The 12,725-nt window shown below is 28.2% G+C and overlaps 1 protein-coding gene across 1 annotated transcript; it reads left to right on the top strand.

Annotated features, from left to right (window-relative positions):
- Positions 1 to 2,678: 2,678 nt before the first annotated feature.
- LOC107445293 (U20-hexatoxin-Hi1a) lies at positions 2,679 to 12,456 on the top strand. The gene is made up of 5 exons (XM_016059657.5): positions 2,679 to 2,778; positions 6,249 to 6,285; positions 7,241 to 7,283; positions 10,089 to 10,322; positions 12,273 to 12,456. The coding sequence occupies exons 2-5, from the start codon at positions 6,259 to 6,261 to the stop codon at positions 12,404 to 12,406; spliced, it is 438 nt and encodes a 145-aa protein (XP_015915143.1). The 5' UTR covers positions 2,679 to 2,778; positions 6,249 to 6,258; the 3' UTR covers positions 12,407 to 12,456.
- Positions 12,457 to 12,725: the final 269 nt, after the last annotated feature.

Genomic DNA, 12,725 nt, shown 5'->3' with positions numbered 1-12,725 from the left:
ATGCATACATAATCAAAAACTTGTAAATCTTTATCGGAATAGATGTAAATAAAAATCACTTGTTTGAATTTGAAATTAAAGATGCTAAAGAAAAGATTTGAAAGGGAATTAATTGAAATGTTTTTCTATTATCTTCAGAAATCAAGTTTTCTATCTGGTCTTATAAATAATTTTTATGATATGATTAAAGTTTTCTACACAAAATTTCGAAATCATTTACGGAAAAAATAAAGACTCTCAGGGTGCCGGACTTTTTAATGTAAAATTTTTTTTAATGTCTAATTTTTCCGAAACATGCTACGGAATAAAAAAATTTGATATACCGTAATATTTACCATAATTTTTACCATAATATTTACCGTAAAATTAACGTATCACTAATTAAATAAATATTAGCGTAAAAATTACTATATAATATTTTTAAGTAAAGAGGATTTTACTGTAAAAATAGATGGATTATAACGGATGAAAAACGGTAAATGGTAAATAATGGATGAACAAATGGGAAAAATGGATTTTACGGTAAAATGGATTTACGTTAAAGTGGATTTTACAGACGATACCCCCAAAGTGCCGATACTTTACAACGTCTTCTTCATCACTTCTGTTTCTTCTTCTCGTCTGGCAAGTCTTGAAAATGGTCGCCAATTTTTGAGCGCATAAATTTGTTCTCACGTGTAAAATATAAAACAGTAGTTTTCAGCTAGTGCGTAGTAAAGTCACATGTGTAGAGATGTTGAGAACGTTTATTATGAGTCGTTCTTTTATTATTTGTTTATTTTTTACTTTATTTTATATAGCATCTTCTTTAATTGCAAAAACAATTCAAATTGCTTTGAACAAATAAAAAGGAATATTTAATGAACTAAATCTCGAAGTTTATCGTAATTGACAAGAAAACGTAAGGTATCAAACAAAAATTTCAAAATAAATTTTATTTAAAATGATAAAAACGTTTCTGAAATTATGAGAGTTAACAACTAGTTTTAGTTTCAAACCTTATGCATATGGCTCTAAATTGCACCTAGAAAGAAAAAACTTAATCTAAACAAGTTATGTAAAGCCCACATTTTAATTTTATCAATTGTAACTATTAACTGTTTTATTAAACTGCTTTACGTTTTGCACAAAGATGATCCATTTAGAGGGCATCGGAGTTAATACATTTTTGTGATTGGAAAATGATTTTTAATCTTTATTTTTAGCTTTAATAAATAATAATTACACAACACTTAGTTGTGACTTTGAAACATATTTATGTTCAAGGTTTTTACATTGTCGGGGAATTCCGGGCTAATTTGAGGGAAAATGTATTGACACCTTGGGTGCATCATCCGTAAAATCAATTCACTCGTAAAATTTGTTTTTACTGTAAAGTTTCATACCATAGTTTTAACAGCAATATTTATTTAACTACAATTATTCAGTGATTTTATATCAAATAATATGGTATATATAAAAACTACAGTATATCAAATTTTTTGTTCTGTAGAAGTTTAGTAAGAATAAATTTTACGGTAAAAAGTACCACCAGCCAAAGGGCCGGTACTTAAATAGATAGCCGAATATATTTGACATAAAATTTAAATTTCACAAAAAAAGGAGTAACCAAATAATTTCTCTATGCAGCTAGATGTGGAGCTTGAAAAATTAAAAAAGAATTTCATAAATCTAATTTGTAACAAAAAGATTTTTAAAAAATACATCTCGATACGGATCCAAACAAAAAGAAAAAAACACTGAAAAAAAGGACTGAAAAAAGGTAAAAAGTACGGTATATTTTACTTTAAAAAAAAATCTTACCTGCAAAAAAAAATCGGAATCAAATTATGGTAAAAAGTACTGTTACTCTGATCCATAAAATCCACTTTTTCGTTATCGCATTTTACTATACTGAGTGCCGGTACTTTTTACCATAATTTGATACGGAATTTTTTACTATGCGTGTCATTTACTATGCGTGTAAAATTGATTACGGAAAATCAATAATGAAAGAATCAAACCGATTTAAATTAATATTATAGTTAAGTAAATTAATACGAAGTCATTCATGAAATATGAAGAACACTGAAAGAAAATTTCGGATCAAATTACTGTATAAAGTACCGGCACTCATGGTGCCAGTACTCTTTGCCGTAAAATCAATTTTACGGAAAAAGTTTACCAAATAAATCTGATACACTGTAGTTTTTACAGTTATTTTTACTGCAGAATTATTGAGTCATCCGTAAAACCCATCTTACCGTAAAATTGGTTTTAACCGTAAAATATTGTCACGTAATTTTTGCAGTCATATTTTTTAATTACAGTGATTCAATAGCTCTGCAGTAAATATTACTGTAAAAAGTACGGTATATCAGTTTTTTCCGTAAAAATTTTTGATAAAAATGGATTAAGGAGTACAGGTACCATGAATGCCGGTACTTTTTAGCGTAATTTTATCCGCAATTTTATACCATTTAAAGGTCAGAGATTTTTTTTAACGCTTTCTTTAAGTAAAACGGTTTAATGTATTGTTTTTTGTTAATTTGCATAAATTTTATGCTAAAGATAATAATTATGTTACAAAGAATGAGCTATCTTTAAATTTTATCAAAATGCTTTCTCTTTTTCATGGATATTAATTCTAAGGCTGAGATACGCCGAGATTTTAAAATTAAATACACCTGCATGTGGTTCAACATTTGTGAGAAATTTCACACATGGTGCAGCAAGAATCTGAATATATATGGATGGAAAAGGTGCTATCATACTTAGAAACCTTTTCAGAAGTTTCAGGTAAGAAATCTCTTTAACAATCTTTTCACAGATTATTATTAGTTAGGGTTAGTTCTTTGAAAAAATATAATTTTCATATTTACATTTATTTTAATATAAAGTTGTCTTAATTTAATTTGAAGCTGTTATTTTCCATTTGGTTCTATGTAGAAGTATTTTGTAAGTAAACGTAAGTAAGTTTTGTAAGTAGAAGCATTTTGTAGGTATATCTAGGGGCAAAGTTTCAAGTTCGCAACCCAGTCATGATTGTTTGTTTTTGGCATAAAATAGTTTCTTCTGCAAAATTTAAAATTATGCGCATAAATTTTATGTTCTAAACTAATCCTATTTGCTTACGCCTTTGCTCCCCGTCTCACTTTTAAACATTTCCCTTTTGATTCGATTAAGATTAATGAATATAAATACTTTTACTCGATAATATTTTTTTTAATAACATTCAAAATTAAAAGTACATTGTTTTGACAAATTTAGTGAGTTCTCAACAGTAATTTAATATTTTCGTTCTCCAAATAGACTGGACTCAATTTATTTGTGCATCGAATTGAGCATGAAGCTGATCGCTAAGTTCGTAATCTCTTAACGAATTCCTTTAACTGTAATTTGTAATAGTATCTTTATGTAATTTGCACCAAAAAATAATAATTGTAATACGATAAAAAAAATTATACACTGGTTCAAATGAGTGTTTCTTAAAATGTAGCGTAATAAGGTAATGTCGTAGAACTACGTTATAACAACGAAACAACTTTTTAGCTATGTACACTTCATTTAGAAAACAATCAAAAACATTATAATAACAGTGCAAAATAAAATAAACAATAAATATTGCTGGCAAATACCTTTTAATTAGGGATACTAAATTATTTTGTGGGAAAACAATGCCTTTAGAACTTTTATTAATTCTATTCTGATGACAATAAAAAATACGGATAATAATATGGGAAAACTGAATCCTACCATGTGATTTTCCGGTAAATGAAAATTCCTTAACAGCAATGAAAAACTGTTAGAACATTTTATTTTTACATTGTATAGAGATACTATTATTTAAGATTTGAATCGTCTGATTTAAATATTTAAAATGTTTTTAAAACTCCTCTAATATCCTATGAACAGGACTATTATTTAAGGTTTGAAATGTTTTATTTAAAGTTTATAAATGTTTTTAGTACTCTTCTAAAATCTTATTGCTGGACTGTTTTTAAGGTTTTGAAATGTTTTATTTAAAGTTTATAAATGTTTAAAAAAAACACTCTTCTAAGATCTTATTAACAGATCTATTTTCCTTTTGGCTAAGGGGTTTGAAACAATTCTTAAAAGAATTTTAATATAAAAGTATTTAAAAACATTTAATGTTTTATAATCTGAAACAGATTAAGAAAACAGTGTAAAACAAATTAAAATATTTTTTAAAGAAAATTAATTAATTTGCTAAATACGCAACTTTTTTTTTGTTTTTCTGAATATTCTATTTTAAACACATTAATATTTTTTTAACCAGCTAAAGCGTGCTTCACTATCCCAAATTACACTAGTATTTTTTTTTAATTTGATTTCTCTTATTCCCATTTGTTTTTAAGTAAATCTGTACTAAGTGTCATTCATTTAATACGAATAATATTCTACCATTTGAGCTTAGAGCAGTGTAACTGATTCCGACTTCCAGGCCATTAATCCCTACATTAAATCTAACTTTTACTGAAGTTAATAGGGTTCGGTAAATTACCTTTCATTTGTTATCATTTTTTTTTATTCTTGCACTTTTATCTTAAACTATTTAATTAATCATTGCGAGGCGTGGAAATATCACAATTTAAAAAAGCGTATTACAATTATGCATTTACAAAATTTAAATTAATAAATACTGATAATTGTCTAAAAATAGTTCTATTGCCTGTATAATTTTTTTAAAATTCTCTAATTTGTTTTTAAAGTAATAAAACTTTCTAATAACTTACATAACACAACTTTTCATAACGAAAAAAATTTCCATTCATATACAAATACAAAAGATACTTTTATCATTAAATTCAGAAAAAATTCTTTAATGAAATATATCTGACCATCACGACGTACTAAAAAGTAAAATATTAAATTTTTTAAGAAAATTATTTGTTCACGGTTAGAAATAGGACAATTTTAAAATTATTTTTTTATTATAAAAGCCATTTTTAACTACAACCTATGCGTAGTTCTCCATTATAATAATTCTGTATAATTAAATTATGTCAAATATTCTTTTATATAATTAAATGATTTCATAACTAATTTCATATTTTTTAAGGAAATGTCTTTTAAAGAAGCAATTTAATAAATTTATAATTTCTGTTGAACTTTTAGTGCACCGAGTTATTTCAGATAGCAGTATGTGTTAAGAAAAGCATTTTTAATTAAATTTCTGAACGTATTTTGAACAACAATGTATAAGTGCTGATAAATTAAGACCATCGAGTTAACTTTAAAGCTTAAAATTTAGATAAGGCGAAGTCTTTTTAAAAGTTATTATTAAATTAAATATTAATGTTGAGATTAAATATTTTTTGGAGTTTAAAAAGAAAATCCGGTTTATTTTAAATTTTTTCTTATATCTTTGCCCTATTTTTCATTCAGGTGTTATTTATCTAAAAAGTAAACAAAAATGTATTATAATCGCATCAAATGTATTATTGATCTAGACCGTAAGAAACTCTGAATCAAATTATGGTAAAAAAATACCGGCACTCGGGATGCCGGTATTTTCTACCTTAAAATCATTTTTTTTTTTCGAAACATGTTACAGAACAAAAATCTGATATACCGCAGTTTTTACTGTAATGATTGCCATCAAACAATCGAATCGCACTAATTAAATCAATATTACTGCAAAACTGATGAATTCCGGTATAGTATTTTATAGTAAAAAATTAATTTTGCAGTAAAATAGATTTTACGGTTGATGCCGGTACTTAATACCGGAATTTGATCCAGAATTTTGTAGAGTGTAACTTCATGTTAAAGCATTTTTAAAATAATGTTCTGTTTAAGATAAAATTGGTGTTACTCTTTAATATAAACTCCAGAAGTATTTTCACAAATAAATATTTCCCAATCTTTATTCAATTCAGTTAGTAAGCAGTTAAGTTTTCAGATATCACAAATAAATATTTTTCGAACCTATAATCGTTAATAACTGAATTGTAAAGTAGTTTAAGTTTTTTTATGTTAGTTGGTTGGCTGGCTGGCTGGCATTCCTTATATAAATGCTCTAAAATTAAAATACGCTTTATAGCGATTTTTTATTTTTGAGTTAAATTGTAACGAAATTTCATAAATTAAAATAAAAAAATTAAATACAACATTGTATCGAAATTTTAATAAAAATTAAAAGATTACAAGGAAGAATGCTTTAGTAACTATGCATAACTTAAAAATCTTAAGAAAGAAATTAACAGTAAACCATTATTTTATTAAAGGAAATTTTTTTTTTCCAGATAAGCCATCATGTTGAAGATTGTAGGAATTCTCGCTGTAAGTATGGTTTCAAAAAATTAAATTAATACATGTAAAATATTTATTTGTATATTTAAATGCAAACACCTCAAATTTTAATTTATTTATATACTAGTTTATTTATTTCCATAGTTTGTTTACTTTAAGTAAATCTCATCTCAAAGACATCTCAGTATTACAAAGCTTAAAGTTTAGTCATTTATTTTAGCATTGATTGTCTCAAAGGGTTATTTTCCTTTTCTTAAAAAAAAAGGGAATGTAAACAAATTGTTTTAAAATTTCTTTTTGAACTTTGAACATGTTTATTCACAGGGGAAATGTTTGTATTACATGTTACATTTATTAATGAATTGTTTTAATATTTATTTTGCATCTTTTCAAACCCTAAATTTAATATTAAGTGCAACTTTAAAGCGTGTTAAACCTATTTCTAAGCCTGTAATACTATTAATATAATCATTATTAGATTCAATAATTATATAAAAATCTATTAATATTATATATTTATAGGGTTTAACATAATTAATATACTAAACCTAGTAGTATCCGATATTAAACCTTCTTTTGAAAAACTTTGCTCTGCAAAACAAGCCCAAGAAATTCGCAAATAAGTATTATTCTTATTTTTAATTTTATATTGATATTAAATACATTGAGCAGTACTGTTACAATCAATAGATATACTTTATCAGAGCAAAGGTGTCTATTATTATTTATTATCTCAGAATGTATTTTATTGATATTCTTTAGGTAAATGAAAAATATTTTTTTAATTATTATTTCCTAACAGTTTTTTTCTATACCTTATTCTCATATATATTTTTTCTAATTCTTCTCAAAAACTCGCGTTCCCATTTAGTTTTATCACGTCTCTCTAGATGGCGCACCCTGGAGTTTTAGAATCTTAGTTTTCTCTGCTATAAGTTTGTTTATGTGCACAAAATAACTAAGATATTTTATTGTATTTTTTTAGCTTTGCCTTTTCGCCACTGCTTTTGCAGCTGATGATGAAAAAGGTATGGAAAATGCATATTTGTTATTTTTTCTAACTAAACTATATTCTCGGCACGATATGTTAAGTTCGTCGCTATGGAATTGTTCGCATTGATATTGTCTCTATAACCTATTCTTAAGAGAAACTAACCAGAAAGGGGCTAAATAATTTGCATCATAAATTTTTTTTAAAATTAAAGTTGGTTAAAATTAAAAGAAAAACCAGTAAGGGTAAACTATTGATATGTTGCTTTTGGACATTTTTGTTGTAAGCCTATGGAATTTTTTTTTATTGCGTAATTCAAATTTCTATCTTTTTATTCCTTAAAGATACAATATTTTTTTATACATTTGAAAACTACCGGAAATTTTATCATAGTTTAATGCTTCACTCATAAATTTTGGATAATTATTAGGAATTAAAATATTCTTAAGCCTTTTCACAAATATCTAGTAGCAGACGATAAAATAATAATGATTCTCTTTTTTATGGTTTTATGATTTTTATAAATTGGCGCGTTATTTAAATAATAGTCAATGTACGCTCTTAAGTAAAACTTATAATTCTCGTAGTTTAATAACCTATCCTAAACTATTTTTTGCCTATTTTGATCTTTAAGTACTTTTAAGTTGCTGGTAACAGCTGAATCATACTGCTATAATTTCATTATTTTTTCAATTTATGGTTATGTTACGAATCCTGATTGTAGAATATTGTTTCCGTGTATAAATTTACTCCTCTTCCATCTGGAAAACCTATAGAAATACAGCTTCTTGCGAATCAGAATAATAGGGAATTTTGTTTTACATTTAAGTATTCTTAAATAATAGTGCTATATTCTAATTGAATTTGAATTGTTTTAAATGTTAAAAAGTTGCCAAACGGAGTGATAAAAAAATTATTTGATAAAACCGCTTGAAAGTGGTGTGAACAGGCTGTCGTAGCCTTAAAAATGCTAAAAGTATATTCATAAATATATTCACAAAGCCTTTTCTGTTTATATATTATGTTAAATGCAATCCAGGGTCTTGAGATTTTGGTTTTAATTCTTAGAAACATTAGCTAATTTAAATATTTTTTGAAGAGAAAGAACAAACTAAAACTGTGATAAAATAATGCCTAGAATGAAGTAGTAAATAGTAAAGAAATGTGAAAAATAAGTAAATAAAAAATTACTTTAGAAAGTAAAATATAATTAGAAAATGTAAAAATATTTCAAATGAACATGAAAAATAAATGAAATCGAATGAGTAAAAAATGAAGAAAAAGTTTGTAAACTTATGTTTAGAAGTAACAATGCTCATCATAATTAATGTAATCATGAAGACTATGCTATCTAGTTGAAATGTCAATTCGGTTAGGTGAATTGATATAAAATAAAGATTCCTTACAGCTTTTTCCAAGATATACTCTCATATCCACTAAATTTAGCTTAACGTATTGAAATTAGTGTGAACATTATATTGGAACAGAACAATATATGATATCTTTAAATATATATAGCTCAGTTCTCCATAGCATTACATTGCTTTTTGAATATCATTCCATACCATTACATTGCTTTCTGATCTCTGGTTGAGCTTATGGTCATTTTACAAATGGTTAAAATTCATTGAGAAAGTAGTCCAAATAAGTCTTAGCTTTTTGCAATGTTTTAGTATTTTTCGTTAAAAAAAAATTCTAGAAGCTGCTCTGCCAATTTAAAAATCAAATTTAAAATAATCATGTTTAGTTTACTTTTTTGCAATTTTTTTTTTGTAATTTGTTTAAGGCTTTAAAGTTTTATTGGAATTTTCTTTTTCAAACGAGCACTTTTCAAGAAAACCCTTCTAAGAATTGTTTTTGCTTCTAAGAATATATTTCCAATATTCAGTATATCGCTATTATATGAAAATCTATAACTCTTTAGATTAGAGCGCCTCGGACGAATCACAGTCAAATAATCCATCATTATTCCGTTATTAGATTAGTAAACAAATAGGAATCATTCATTTTCCCGATTCTTCAAAGAACTGTAAAGATATCTATCTTAAAAACAACAACCCAACACTAAGCATATCAAAGAAGGACTTGTTTTTATCAACGTAAATCTATAGCGTTATGTATGAATTTAAAATATATTGATACCACAAATTCTGGGCTGAATTACAAGAGTTTAGTTGACCAAATAACATATAAAACATTTTGCGATTTCTAATTTATATTTAAAAATACAATTATTCAATTCATATTAGAAACGAAATTCTTGAATTAAAATTCTTTTTTATTAAGTATTAAATCAGTTGACATTCAATTAAACTTCTTTTGTGGCCGTTTTCCACTTTTTTGCGCTATCCACTTGTGCTAAATTGTTCAGCTGTTCCTTCTTACTTTTTACATGCTTCTAGTTTTTATAATGCAGTTGTTTTCTGATTTGAATATTTATTTACAACTCCAAAGAATTTCATTTTTGGCAGTTATCCTTAAATTATGTATTTGAGGATACAGAAAACACTCCATTATATCATCTTTTTGTTTTTATATTATCTAGAGCTTGATAATTCAGTTATTATCTCAATAGCATTAGATCCGATTTATTTCTTTTTTGGGTAAATGTTCTTAAAACATATATTTTCTGAGAATAACTTTGTCAATGACTCTTGTGAACTTTTTCTTTTATGTTCACTCATTGATGTTGATCAAAAGAATTTTAGTTTCAGCAAATGTTCTTAAAATATGTATTACGAATAGTTAGAGAACACCACTATGTGCCTAAGAAATAACTAGAAATCTCTTATGTAAATCATAGAATCTGTGTAGCAATTTCTAAACATTTTTTCATATGCAGAGCCTTCAGCCTGCGAGTTGGATCGTGCCCGTCGTCTGAATGCTACCCTCACCGAGAGTATCTTGCACTTGATCCCAGAATGTGAAGAAAATGGTGACTACGCCGCTCTCCAGTGCTTCACTGCCAACGACTGGTGTGTCTGCTACAGAAGAAATGGTGACAACATCAACACCCCATCCAAGAACATCAAGGCCTGCGATTGCGTCAGACAGAAGGATGATGCCATCACAGCCGGTAAGCAACCATATCTCTGCAAGAATCCGATTAATAATTTTTTTAATCGTTTTAGTAATATAACAAAATTAACTTCAAAACTTTGTTCGAAACTTGCATCTCGTTTTACATTCAAGTAACAAAACTAGACTCTTAGAAAAATTGCTTCAGAGTTGGCTCCGCAATTTAATGACCAACAATAGAATGATGGCTTTGCTGTCAGCTTTGTGCACATTTTCAAGCATCTTACACTTTCACACATTTATTGTGTATCCATTGATATAAAACTGGGTATACTTCAAGCCGCCACCAGTGATAGAATCTCCGCCTTATACAAAGACAGCTTAGTGCCTTAACCATTGTGCCATCGTGGCTTATAATAACTGTACCTTTAAATTTGTAGGTAATGTCTGTACCTTGAAATCTATAAATAATATCCGTACCTTGAAATATGTAGGTAATATCTGTACCTTAAAATCTATAGGTAATATCTGTACCTTAAAATTTGTCGGTAATAACTGTATCTTAAAACCTCTTGATAATAATTGAATACCGAAATCTGTCAGTGATATCTGTACCATGCAATTTTCAGGTAATATCTGCACCTACGAAAAGCTCAATTAGGAATGCGAACCCGGATTCCATTATACTGGAATAATATTATCATATCATGAAGTTCAATTACGAATCAAATTGCTCGATTATATAGTTAAACTTGGCTTTAAATTTAGATCGAAACAAATTTAGGTGATATTATGGTTCAATATGCTCTAAAATTTCAACTTGTTTAAATTTGTTTTCTAATTGCAAAATATGTTTCAATGATTGTAAAATATGTTTTAATAATTTAATATAATAGCTAAAAAATTTGTTATTAGATGTTGAACTTTCAGAAATTAAATCCAAGCAATTGGAAACTAAAGAATAAAATCGATTATAAAATCAAAACTTTCAGAACCGACTTCATTTTTACAACCGAATAAGATCAAAACTTTTCTGATCAAATGCCTTGAAACATTGACAAACAAATTGCTAGCTTCCATTCACCTTTAAATAACATGGCGACCATCTGCTACTAGTTTCATGTTATTCATGATAGATGGCAGCTGTAGCTTAGTCTAAAATACTATGTCCCAGTTCTGTCCGTGTTCCCGGTTCTGTTCATTTCTTCCCTACATTTGAATAATAAATTAATCTAAATTAGAAAATCTGATGAACTATTTCGGAAAAAATAGAAAGGCGATAGATAGATAATTATATATATTTTGGTATACAGGTAGGTACTTTATTGACGTCGCATTAGAACTTCACAACGGGCTATTGGCGACGGCCAGGGAAACATCCCTGAGGATGATCCGAACACATACCATCGCAATTTTGATTCTCTGCAGAAGGGTTGGCTCAACACCTCCTAGAAAGAACAGGCCTCAGCACGGGTTACCATAAATATCCCTTAGTAGTCCAAACGTAATGACATACTTTGTATTTTCAACCACTGCGCAGCTTAGTAACCCTAACGTAATGACATCTTTCTTATTTTTCGTCTACTGCGCAGTTAACTTCGTCACATCGGACTACTAAATTGATCTGTGCTGAGGCCTTTCTACTTGTAGGAGGTGTTGATTGGCTCCCCTGCTTTGGTAGCCCGACGACCTGCGAGCGGAGTCGAGAACTTTACTGTATAACAGTTTAATGAGGACCGAAACCGCACACCCTTGATCCCTACGCAGGCTGATCAAAGTGGTCACTCACCACTTACTGACCGCAACCAGTGATGCACCGTGTCTTTACAATCAGTCCACTGCGGGACGATAGATATTTTGGAAATAAGACATATTATAGGTAAAATCGTGTTAACTTCAACCAAAGAGGCTCTCATGAACAATTTGAAACTAAGTCTTAAAATTTATTAAGCTCAAAGTAAATCATTTTCATGACACGATTAATGTAGTTATTTATTTTACATTACAGGAGACACTTACATCCCCAAGTGTGACAAGAACGGATATTTCCAGAGCAAACAGTGCTCCAACGATGAATGCTGGTGCGTTGATAAGAACGGAAAGGTTCTCACCGATCCTAAGACTGGAGGCGTTGACTGCTAAATTCTTGGATGTTTAAACTATGCTTAAATAAAAGTTGTTGAGTTTTTATAGTTTCTGTTCTTTAATGCTGCATGTGTATGTTTTATCTATTTTATCACTAATTAAGTTAATTTTGTAGTTCCTGTTGTCGTTGTTATTTATTTATGTCGCACTAGATCTGTTCAATGGGCTATTGGCGACGGTCTGGGAAGCATCCCTGAGGATTATCCAAAGACATGCAGTCACAAATTTGATCCTTGGAAGACAGGAGGACACCCCCACTGCAATAGCCCGACTCCTTCCTCGCGAAATCGAGTACTTCGCGGTAGAACAGTTTAAC

Source organism: Parasteatoda tepidariorum, chromosome 9, assembly GCF_982258835.1.
Source record: "Parasteatoda tepidariorum strain Cologne lab strain chromosome 9, Ptep-v5.0, whole genome shotgun sequence".
Classification (NCBI taxonomy): Eukaryota; Metazoa; Arthropoda; class Arachnida; order Araneae; family Theridiidae; genus Parasteatoda; species Parasteatoda tepidariorum.
The sequence above is the reverse complement of the archived record's forward strand: the minus strand, read 5'-3'. Positions and strand labels throughout refer to the sequence as shown.

Coding starts and splice junctions, on each gene's coding strand:
- LOC107445293 (XM_016059657.5), top strand. CDS start 6,259: ATGTTGAAGATTGTAGGAATTCTCGCT. Junction 6,286..7,240: donor AGATTGTAGGAATTCTCGCT/GTAAGTATGGTT, acceptor GTATTTTTTTAG/CTTTGCCTTTTCGCCACTGC. Junction 10,323..12,272: donor GGATGATGCCATCACAGCCG/GTAAGCAACCAT, acceptor TTTACATTACAG/GAGACACTTACATCCCCAAG.